This window comes from Homarus americanus, unplaced genomic scaffold (assembly GCF_018991925.1).
Source record: "Homarus americanus isolate GMGI-L3 unplaced genomic scaffold, GMGI_Hamer_2.0 scaffold32583, whole genome shotgun sequence".
Classification (NCBI taxonomy): domain Eukaryota; kingdom Metazoa; phylum Arthropoda; class Malacostraca; order Decapoda; family Nephropidae; genus Homarus; species Homarus americanus.
The window spans coordinates 10,990,984-11,003,241 of NW_024713129.1; the positions used below are offsets into that span (position 1 = coordinate 10,990,984).

A 12,258-nucleotide genomic window follows, 5' to 3' on the forward strand; every position below is an offset into this window, starting at 1 on the left:
GGTTTAAAAAAAACAGTAATTTCCTGTCAACAAGTTAGACTCTCAGCACTTAAACTCTCTCTGCAGCTAAACTCTCTCTGCACCTAAACTCTCTCAGCAGCTAAACTCTCTCAACACCTCAACTCTCTCTGCAGCTAAACTCTCTCAGCACCTAAACTCTCTCTGCAGCTAAACTCTCTCAGCAGCTAAACTCTCCCAACACCTAAACTCTCTCAGCAGCTAAACTTTCTCAGCACCCTAATCTCAGCAGCTAAACTCTCAGCACCTAATCTCAGCACCTAAACTCTCTCAGCACCTAATCTCAGCACCTAAACTCTCTCAGCAACTTCAGCACCCTAATCTCAGCACCTAAACTCTCTCAGCACCTAATCTCAGCACCTAGCTCTCTCAGCACCTAATCTCAGCACCTCCCAACTCTCTCCTCCTCAACTCTCTCAGCACCTAATCTAAGCAGCTAAACTCTCTCAGCACCTAAACTCTCTCAGCACCTAATCTCAGCACCTAAACTCTCTCAGCACCTAATCTCCAGCACCTAAACTCTCTCAGCACCTAAGCTCTCTCAGCCAATCTCAGCACCTAAACTCTCTCAGCACCTAATCTCAGCACCTAAACCTCTCTCAGCACCTAATCTCAGCACTAATCTCCAGCACCTCAACTCTCTCAGCATCTAGCACCTACTCTCTCAGCTCTCTGCACCTGATCTAAGCAGCTAACTCTTCAGCACCCTTCTTCAGCACCTAAACTCTCTCAGCACCTAATCTCAGCACCCTAAACTCTCTCAGCACCTAAGCTCTCTCAGCACCTAATCTCAGCACCTAAATCTCTCAGCACCCCTAATCTCAGCACCTAAACTCTCAGCACTCTCTCAGCACCTAATCTCAGCACCTAAACTCTCTCAGCACCTAATCTCAGCACCTAATCTCAGCACCTAATCTCAGCACCTAAACTCTCTCAGCACCTAATCTCAGCGTCTAAACTCTCTCAGCACCTAATCTCAGCAGCTAAACTCTCTCAGCACCTAATCTCTCTTCACTGTCACCGCTACATAAACGACTTCCACTTCACTACCTATACATCTACCCTGAACGACCGGTATATAACGAACACCAATAATAACTATCTGTATCCGATTACGATTCTCAGATTAAACTTAACACGAGTAACCTAACCTAACCTAACCTAACCTAACCTAACCCTGAAAACGTCAACATATATTTGGACCATTTACCTCTGAAACACTTAATATTTTTAGTATGATTTATTTTTATTTAGTTTGTTGGAGTATTGGTGGAGCTTGTTGGAGTATAGGTGGAGTTTGTTGGAGTATTGGTAGAGATTGTTGGAGTATAGGTGGAGTTTGTTGGAGTATTGGTAGAGATTGTTGGAGTATAGGTGGAGCTTGTTGGAGTAGGTGGAGTTTGTTGGAGTATTGGTAGAGATTGTTGGAGTATAGGTGGAGTTTGTTGGAGTATTGGTGGAGCTTGTTGGAGTATTGGTAGAGATTGTTGGAGTATAGGTGGAGTTTGTTGGAGTATAGGTAGAGATTGTTGGAGTATAGGTGGAGTTTGTTGGAGTATAGGTGGAGTTTGTTGGAGTATTGGTAGAGATTGTTGGAGTATTGGTAGAGATTGTTGGAGTATAGGTGGAGTTTGTTGGAGTATAGGTGGAGTTTGTTGGAGTATAGGTGGAGTTTGTTGGAGTATTGGTAGAGATTGTTGGAGTATTGGTAGAGATTGTTGGAGTATTGGTGGAGATTGTTGGAGTATTGGTAGAGATTGTTGGAGTATTGGTGGAGCTTGTTGGAGTATTGGTAGAGATTGTTGGAGTATTGGTGGGGCTTGTTGGAGTATTGGTAGAGATTGTTGGAGTATTGGTGGGGCTTGTTGGAGTAGGTGGGGTTTATAACAGGTGAAATATTGTCCAACACGACTCTTAGCTGGTCTCCCACGTGTACCTCCGGGCAATACTCACACCTGGATAACCACACCTTAAGCTACACCTGCACTATGGAATGTTTCCTCGAGGGGCCAGAGCCTTGAGGGCCAGAGCCTTGAGGGCCAGCTTTGAGGGTTGGCCTTGAGGGATTGTTTTGCGGTTTTAACTCATCCTTGACGACAGTAACACGCTATGGGATGCCACACAGGCCTTGGGCACCACTTTCTTAACACGTAAACATAAATATACTGCACACTCTCTCTCTTTTCCACACACACACACACACACACACACACACACACACACACACACACACACACACATATGCACACACACACACACACATATATGCACACACCACACACTTACACATACACGCACATACACTCTCTGTCATTCCCTTTTTCACACATAATCTCAATCACACACACACACACACACACACACACACACACACACACACACACACACACACACACACACACACACACACACACACACACACACACACACAGGGCGTCAACCACAAGGACCTATAGCATCTCCAAATAAATAACAACCAATAAATATTCCTCCATACTGGTCCCTTAACAAGATGACGGACATATAACTACACCAGGACCTCGTAACTCCCAGCCCAGAACACTGACCTCCCTACTACCGTGTTGCCCTTAATTAGTATGGATCAGTTATTAGGACCATGTAATTAATGGAGTCACTGGCCTTGATCACGTGTGTGTGTGTGTGTGTGTGTGTGTGTGTGTGTGTGTGGGGGGTTATTACAGTCATTGAACCTGATCATCGCTTTGGACTGTATAATTGTGATTTTCCGCTGGTGTGCTCTTCGTCCCTCCTCCCACCCCCTTCTTTTCTCACTCTGTTTATCTCTTCCTTTCTCTGTCTCTTTTTTCTTTCGCTTCTCTTATCTCTTCTCTCATTCTATCTCCTTTTCTGTCTCTTTTTTTGTCTCTTTCTAGCATCACCATGAGCCATTATGAGGTTCCGTGCTGTGATTGGTCAAGAATTAACTCTGATGACATTGGAAACTAATGTGACGTCACTATTTTCTAACCAATGACTATTTTTGCTTAATATATTTTTCTTTTTTCAGGTATGTCGTGCTGAGTGCTGATTGGTGCGTCTTGTTTGGTGTGTTGGTGAGCAAAAACAAAAGATCTTGTTTGCAGGTATTTCTAGGTCATAGTTAACAGGTAGCTTAAACATTATTATTATTATTATTATTATTATTATTATTATTATTATTATTATTATTTTTATTATTATTATTATTATTATTATTATTATTATTAGTATTATTATTGCTATTGTTGTTGTTGATGTTATTTTTATCGTTTTTATCATCATTATTGTTATTATTACTGTTGTTATTATTGCGAGTTGTGTTCCTCATGTTTATTAAATTATGAATATGTTAAAAAAGCACAGAATCTTTTAACAATAGCCAGAATATTGATATAATAGCGTAGATTTTTTGTAACAATAATGGAACAAACTTCTAATGGGTACTAATTGTAATGGGGGGTGGGGGTACAGTAGTTCTAATGGCTCTTACTTTCTACAGGTTAGGTTAGAGGTTAGTAGGTGGATGAGGGTACTATATATGTATTATGATAGGGACTTCAGTGTGGGTAGGTATCCATGTGTACATTTCCGAAGATTGTGTAGATATGGTCAAATGAAACTCAGTGAAAGAGAGAAACGGCTTTGAAACACTGACCCACAAACACCAGCAGCACGATGACCGTATATAAACCGTAATTAGAGCAGTAAAGAGATGACGAAACCCCCGACTCCACCTCCTCTCCTCCCCCCCCCCACGCAAATGTAAACAAACTCGAGCGCCTCTAGCGGCCAGTAACGGTACTACGAAACACATCATAATATAAAAACAAACTTTAAGTAACTTAGATATTTTTATCCCCATCCTCTTTATCTAGACGACCAACTTAATAATTGGATATATTTTGGTGTTTTGTCTTAAGTGTTTTCATACAGGTCCAATTACGAGGAAAATTCGGATTCATAAAGGGTCGTACGATGACTATTCCTCGTCTCTGAAGACTTAATAATGATTCTGACTGGTTGACTTAATTGAGTTATATTTGGAATTGTTTTTGTGTTTAAACTTAAGTCAAACAGTTAGGTTTATTTCTCCATCACTATTTACGAGGAATATCCACCGTACGAACCATTATGAATGCTTCTTGACCCACGAATCTTAAGCAAACAAAACGAAGCCTTACTAGCAGTGGACCAGCCAGCCTGCATCTAGGGCGTGAAATAATCCGTTCTCATTGTGTTCATCTCTCTGGTGGGCGTCTCCCTGGAGCTACTATTTTAAGACTGTTTCGGGAGACTGGTCATGAATACGTCGTCAGGAGCGTTGCTAAATGTTCCAGAGACTCACTCATGTGCAACAAATTATTATATACGCGGTAATCTGGCCTCAGAAATCGTAATGTTTCAGAATTTTTTTTATAAAAGAACGTAAATTTTCAGACCTGGATCCAGATCATTAAAGATTTTATTGGTTATTTCTTCACCATGGAGGTTAATGAACGCCTTTAGTTAACCACAGAGTGTTAATGTAACGTTGGCGATTATTTAACTCAATTTTTCTGTGAACGTGTTGGAAGCGTTCTTGTGTACCGGATTAAAGGCACAGATTACCTTAGATTCATCCTCACATTTAAGGATTATCAAAAACACTTACGTTAAATCAACTTCCCGTAAGTGGATATGACACAATGAGAAAAAAAATGGCGTCGGCTTTACAGTAAGACTCTACCCGTTCTACCGTAAGTGGTTAAAAGGCATATTACTCTTACTTAAGGGAACGAATGCGTTTTTGAGAATTTGGATTCCTGCCAACGCCTCATTAGATACCTACATCTTTAATGACACCATAATAACGTTTTAACCTGGATTTCACTTAGGGTTCTGTGTTATTAGTAATTGTTGTATGTATTTTAGGAATAATTAAGGTTTATTGTTGTTATTGTATTCTATATGTTATTGTTATATTAAAGTGTTCTTCTGAATGATATACTTTCAGAACTTTTCTATTTAGTCTTAAGTAAATGAGAAGATGTTATTGACTTGTACTCTCTCTCTCTCTCTCTCTCTCTCTCTCTCTCTCTCTCTCTCTCTCTCACACACACACACGGTCGTTATCTTCTTCGGTAACATTGTTGAACTCCTGGGTACAACATTATCGTACTCAAGTGATGTGGATATCGTACTCAAAAGGTTTAGTCATCGTACTCAAAAGATTAAATCATTGTACTCAAGTATATTCGCCATCGTACTCAAGACACTATTATCGTACTCAAGGGGATAAATCATCGTACTCAAAGGATTAATTCACTAAACTCATCAGGTTAACTTCGTCTCAAACCAAATAAAAAAATCTATATTAAATTTGAAAAATCTAAAAAACAAAAAATTATGAAGACAATCTTTTACCTTTACTGTGAGGCTGAAAAAAATCGTTAGTGAATAATCTATCTATTAGTAAAGTTACCAGAAAATTGGGATAAAACTTCCTCATTAGTCTGTATCGAGAAAAAAAGTGTGTGCGGTGGATGAATGGAAACAACACTCACTTCTTGTCATTAAGGGTCATTGGTTCGCATCCTGCTTACCCCCCCTTTTCCACCCAGCTTAGAATAACTCTGGTTTAGACTAGACGTGACTGATATGACTTAGGTGGAAGTAATCTGTGAGCTGTTTCAGTCAAGTAATTGTGACTTATGGTGTAGTGTGGTGTGGGATAGGTTGGTGGTGTGGTGTGGTGTGGTGTGGTTACGGTGTGGTGTAGTGATGGTGTGGCAGGATTAACGTGGTAGGGAGGGAGTGTGTGGTGTGGTGAGGGAGCAGGTGTGGGCGGGCCAGCTGACGCCGGGCTAGCGGGCCACCTCACCACACACACACGCAGAATAAAACAAACAGACAGACAGCAACAGTAAAACAAGACGGCACAAACACGGGTTAAGGCGGGAAGCAACGATACAAACAACACAAACATGGATTAAATTACATACAAACAACAGCACGAGACACAAACACGGGTCACAACGCACATACGACAACAGCTACACCGTCTTCTGGCCACCAAACATAACGGAAGTTAACTTGTAGCACGACAATAAGCGCCGCATAACTCGCCCGCTGCTAAAATGACTGGGGAAGGGAGGTGTTGCGGCGAGCTAGGGTAGGGTCGGCCGCACGCCACTTGTTTATGGGCGAGGCGGAAGTTGTGACGTCACGCCCTCTCCCTGGGTGACACTCCTGCGCATTACTTCACTATTTCTGTATGTTTATTTATCTGCCGTTCTAAATTAATATTAAACGTATAAATGGATTTTTAGAGCTATTTAATAAGTTGGTTATTAACTTATTATATATTAAATTTAGTAACGTTTTTACTGATATAATTAATTTTATTTCACGATATATATTTGCGTCTGTCTGTGTGTCTGCTACCCCCAAGTATAGTCAAGATAAAGGCGGCCATGACCGACTTTATCAGGAAGTTTATGACTGTTTATCGAGGTTTGTGCACAAGACTCTGTTACGACTCAGTAGTTAATGAGCAGTGAGGCGTGACGGGAGGTTGTTTGAGTGGAGCAGTCAGTGTGTGTGTGTGTGTGTCGACAGCTTTACTTTGTATCAGGGAGAGGATCACCTGAAGATTAACCATCCTAACCTAACCCACCTGTGTCCACCCACTACCAGCTGTAATAAGCTTATCTCCTTGCTATTTTGGTTATTATTATTATTATTATTATTATTATTATTATTATTATTGGTTTTCTTTTTGGTAGGAATAGTAGTAATATCAGCATTGGTTATATTTATCACCAATAATATTTTTTTTAGAGTTCATGAGCTCAGTATGGTTGAGTGAGTGTGTCTAAAACAGCTGGTGGTGGTAGTGGTGGTGATAGTTGTAGTGGTGGTGGTGGTAGCCCAACTCCATAACGAGGCAGACAAGCGCCAACGCCGGAAAGACGCTGCCGCCGCCCCTCCCGCACTAGATGTAGCCCCCCACATGTACAACATCTGTGGACGACCCTGCCGGTCCCATATCGGCCTCTTTAGTTACCTCAATACTCACTAACCTAGGTGACATCCCTAATAACTCGTATCATTGCATCATAGCTGGATGATCGTCATACTCGATTCTGAGTGACAGCAAAGTAGTAGTAGTAGAAGTAGTAGAAGTAGTAGTGGTGTTGGTGGTGGTAGCTGTAGTGATGGTGGTGATAGTGGTAGTGGTAGGAGTAGTGGTAGTAATGATGGTAGGGTGTAATGGTGGTAGTGGTAGTAGTTGCAGTAGTGGTAGTGATGGTGGTCGAGTGTAGTGAACTAGTAGAAGTAACATCTGTCGGTGTGTGTGGCGACTGTGTACCGACACACACACACACACACACACACACACACACTAATAATAATAACTAGCCCAGCCCAATAATTTAAGGTAATTAGGTTATGCAGTGAATGTGAAATAGAGATTGTAGTTATTACTCATGTACTCTCTCTCTCTCTCTCTCTCTCTCTCTCTCTCTCTCTCTCTCTCTCCTGACAGATAAGGGAGTTTCCACATTCTGAGAGACTCTTATGTTATAATATCCTCGTAAGTGACTATACAAGAATACACTTAACTAACTCGTTGACTTACGACTAAAATACAGTTATTTACGTCCGGAAACAATGACAAAACTACACTGAGACTCTACCTTAACTAGTGACAAAATTACACTGAGACTCTACCTTAACTAGTGACAAAATTACACTGGAACTCTACCTTAACTAGTGACAAAATTATACTGGGACTCTACCTTAATTGGATACGTTCACTTATCACCAGTTAAAGGACAAGATTACACTGAGGCTCTACCTTAACTAGATACGTCCACTTAGCACCGGTTAGGAGAAAAATATTAACGTATAGAATCTCTAAATTGAGTCTCTGCTTTGATTCTATCTCTTAACTGAACGTATCTAGTTAAGGTAGAGTCTCAGTGTACTTTTGTAGCTAGTTAAGGTAGAGTCTAAGTATAATCTTGTCTCCTAACTGGTGCTAACTAAAAGTATCTAGTTAAGGTAGAGTCTCAGTGTACTTTTGTAGCTAGTTAAGGTAGAGTCTCAGTATAATCTTGTCTCCTAACTGGTGCTAACTAAACGTATCTAGTTAAGGTAGAGTCTCAGTATAATTTTGTCTCCTAACTGGTGCTAAGTTAAGATGAAGCGTCAATGAGTAATTTTTATGATAATTTCGGCCGTAATTGTTGTGTTTTAGTTAAAGTCAACCAGATAGATACATTTTTAACATCTTCACTTACTAGAAATATTCATCGTACGAACTTTCTGAGAATCTGGACCCAGCCTTGGTTGTTATGTTATTGTTGTACACGTCAGCAGGGTTCAGGGACGCTGCTTGATTCCCTGAGGCATACCAGTAGACCATATACCTGGGTAATCTGACTCCCTATAATCAACACTTCCTGTCAGAGGTATCTTGAACACACTGTCTCTCTCTCTCTCACCAACCCACACACTCTCTCTCACTCTCTCACTCTCTCTCTCTCTCTCTCTTCACCTTAACTTAATGTATTCACCTTCATCACTGAGGTCCCTACACACAACGCGATCGTACTCTGATACTTTATCTCTTGACCCACTGGAGCCAGAAGTTGTAAAGTAAACCTCACTACCTGACATATATACCCTACTATAGGTTTCACGCATCTCTAGTCAGGAGTGATTCTCTTTTTTCTTTTCTTGCGTCTATAGTCAGTAGTGATTTTTGTTTTTGCTTCACGCGTTTATAATCACAAGCAATTCTTTTTTTTTGTTTCATGCGTTTATAGTCTACAACGATTCTCTTTTCTTTTACGCGTTTATAGTCAACAGTACTTCTCTTTTGTTTTACGCATTTATAGCCAACAGCGATTCTCTTTTGTTTCATGCGTTTATAGTCAACAGTGATTTTCTTTTGTTTCATGAGTCTATAATCAACAGCAATTCTCTTTTGTTTTACGCGTTTATAGTCAACAGTGATGATGTTATATGTTTTACGCCTCTATAATAAGCAGTGATCCTCTTTATTTCATACGTCTATAATCCTCCAGTCATGGCGTTATGGTTTACGTGTTTATAATCCCTAAGGTTTGTTGTTATATGTTTTTATGCGTCTTTAATCACCCTCATATATTGTTATATTATTCGTCTATCGTAACCCAGCGATTCTCCGTTTGATATATCTACTGATGCTCACTTGTTTCACACATCTATGGCCACCTACTGATGCTCACTTGTTTCACACATCTATAACCATCTACTGATGCTCACTTGTTTCACACATCTATAACCATCTACTGATGCTCACTTGTTTCACACATCTATAACCATCTACTGATGCTCACTTGTTTCACACATCTATAACCATCTACTGATGCTCACTTGTTTCACGCATCTATAGTCATCGAGGCAATAGGGTATAATCTTCATCTTACGCTCGAAGTCTTTCTCTTGGACTCCCTGAACCATGTCTTAGGCCAACATGATTTATCGCCGCCGTGACTGTTTACTGCGAAGGCTCACAAAAGTTCCCCCGATCTTAATTCTTTTGTTATTGTTTGACTTGGTGGGATCTTAGCCATTGTGTGTTTGTTTGACGGGATAATAACCACAGGAGAGCCTTCGTCATTTCTGTCTCTCATATCTCATAATTATCTCTCCTCTCTTGGGCTTAAAGTGGAGAGATAATGGCGATCACTATCTCCAAGATGGTGGGGAGAGAAGGGGGGGAGGGGAGACAATAGGAGAAGAAGGGAGGGAAGGGGTGAGGGTAGAGAGGGAGGGAGAGATGGAGGACGGATTGAATTATGTGAGGAGTCTCTCTCTCTTTCTCTCTCTCTCTCTCTCTCTCTCTCTCTCTCTCTCTCTCTTTCTCTCTCTCTCTCTCTCTCACTGGTTATTAATTCTTATCATCATACCGATAAATGACTGCGGTTTTGTGATAAAGATGGATAGATGGAGATAGATAGATAGATAGATAGATAGAGAGAGAGAGAGAGAGAGAGAGAGAGAGAGAGAGAGAGAGAGAGTATTGTAAATCATCTTTCGTGTATAGAGTAAATTGACACCAGAATATTATAGTAATATTATAGTCAGGTCTTACAGTAATCAGTTTAATACCTACAATTTACGTGATTATGTTCCTTGAGAATTATACACTAGTTAGGGTATATGTATAATTTAGTAGTCTCTCCCATCTTCCTTCTCTCCCTCCTATCTTCCTTATCTTCCTTCTCTCCCTCCTATCTTCCTTCTCTCCCTCCTATCTTCCTTATCTTCCTTCTCTCCCTCCTATCTTCCTTATCTTCCTTCTCTCCCTCCTATCTTCCTTATCTTCCTTCTCTCCCTCCTATCTTCCTTATCTTCCTTCTCTCCCTCCTATCTTCCTTATCTTCCTTCTCTCCCTCCTATCTTCCTTCTCTCCCTCCTATCTTCCTTATCTTCCTTCTCTCTTCCTCTCCCTCCTATCTTCCTTCTCTCCCCTCCTATCTTCCTTCTCTCCCTCCTATCTTCCTTCTCTCCCCTCTATCTTCCTTCTCTCCCTCCTATCTTCCTTCTCTCCCCTCCTATCTTCCTTCTCTCCCTCCTATCTTCCTTCTCTCCTCCTATCTTCCTCTCTTCCTCCTCTCTTCCTTCTCTCCTCCTCTCTTCCTTCTCTCCCTCCCTATCTTCCTTCTCTCCTCTATCTTCCTTCTCTCCTCCTATCTTCCTGCTCTTCCTCCTCTCTTCCTTCTCTCCCTCCTATCTTCCTTCTCTCCCTCCTATCTTCCTGCTCTCCCTCCTATCTTCCTTCTCCCTCCTCTCTTCCTTCTCTCCCTCCTATCTTCCTTCTCTCCCTCTATCTTCCTTCTCTCCCTCCTATCTTCCTTCTCTCCCTCCTATCTTCCTTCTCTTTATCCATCTTCCTGCTCTTCCTCCTCTCTTCCTTCATCTCCTCCTATCTTCCTTCTCTCCCTCCTATATTCCTTCTCTCCCTCCTATCTTCCTTCTCTTCCTTCTCTCCCTCCTATATTCCTTCTCTCCTCCTATCTTCCTTCTCTTCCTCCTCTCCCTCCTATATTCCTTCTCTCCCTCCTATCTTCCTTCTCTTCCTTCTCTCCCTCCTATCTTCCTTCTCTCCCTCCTATCTTCCTGCTCTTCCTCCTCTCTTCCTTCTCTCCCTCCTATCTTCCTTCTCTCCCTCCCTATCTTCCTTCTCTCCCTCCTATCTTCCTTCTCTCCCTCCTATATTCCTTCTCCCTCCTATCTTCCTTCTCTTCCTTCTCTCCCTCCTATATTCCTTCTCTCCCTCCTATCTTCCTTCTCTTCCTTCTCTCCTCCTATATTCTTCTCTCCTCCTATCTTCCTTCTCTTCCTCCTCTCTTCCTCCTCTCTTCCTTCTCTCTCCCCTTCCCTCTCTATTTCTCGTTCCCTTTCTTCTCCTCCTCCTTCTTTTCCCTTCTTTCACTCCTGACGTCATTCCATCCTTCCTTCTCTCCTCCATTCTCCTTCCCTCCCCCATTCCTCTTCTTCTTCCTTTCTTTCACGCCTGACGTCCTTCTTTCCTTCCCTACTCCTCTTCCCTTCCTTCCTTCGTTTTTTCCGTCCCTTCCTTCGTTCATTCCTTTCCTTCCTTCCTTCCTTCCTTCCCTATTCTCTTCCCTTCTTTCAAGCCTGACGTCCTTCTTTCCTTCCCTACTCCTCTTCCCTTCTCTCATACCTCTAATCCTTCCTTCCTTCACACCTTCTATCCTTCCTTCCTTCCTTCACCCATCCCTCCCTCCCTCACCACATGACCAACCAAGCATATCGTAATTTTTCTCTCTGGGTTAAAAAAAGACTCGTCGTTAGTTTAGTCTTCTCAATAAATCTTATATATATGTGCTATTTGTCTGTTCATTTGGCGGTACATGGTAGTTAGATCACCTGGTTATTAGACTCACCTAGTTATTTCACCTGATGATTAAACACCTTAAAGCTATCCTTACTTTATGTTAACTTAATCTTATCTAATTTAACATAACCTAACCTAACATAACCTAACCTAACCTAACCTAACCTAACCTAACATAACCTAACCTAACATAACCTAACCTAACCTAACATAACCTAACCTAACCTAACCTAACCTAACCTAACATAACATAACATAACATAAAATACAATGTTAACCACGTGAGTACAGTGAATTGAGTAGCTTGAGTACGATGCTAACCACTTGAGTACAGTGAATTGAGC

The 12,258-nt window shown here is 41.3% G+C and overlaps 2 protein-coding genes across 3 annotated transcripts in view; one reads left to right on the forward strand and one right to left on the reverse strand.

Annotated features, from left to right (window-relative positions):
• Positions 1 to 12,258, forward strand: part of LOC121867003 — a 104,894-nt gene that overhangs the window by 50,018 nt on the left and 42,618 nt on the right. The gene's annotated exons all lie outside the window — the stretch shown is intronic.
• On the reverse strand, positions 1,249 to 9,510 carry LOC121870125 (DNA-directed RNA polymerase II subunit RPB1-like). Its single transcript, XM_042371899.1, has 3 exons — positions 9,424 to 9,510; positions 8,304 to 8,449; positions 1,249 to 1,879 (listed from the first exon to the last, which is right to left on the reverse strand). Exons 1-3 carry the CDS (start codon positions 9,508 to 9,510, stop codon positions 1,249 to 1,251), a joined length of 864 nt encoding a protein of 287 aa, XP_042227833.1.

Bases quoted from the DNA above. Each gene is read 5' to 3' on its own strand.
- LOC121870125 (XM_042371899.1), bottom strand. From the start codon at position 9,510: ATGGTTCAGGGAGTCCAAGAGAAAGACTTCGAGCGTAAGATGAAGATT. The intron at 8,450-9,423 runs GTGAGCATCAGT...TGTTGATTATAG, and splicing joins ACTATAGATGCGTGAAACAA to GGAGTCAGATTACCCAGGTA. The intron at 1,880-8,303 runs GTAAGTGAAGAT...TACTCCAACAAG, and splicing joins TCGTACGATGAATATTTCTA to CCCCACCAATACTCCAACAA.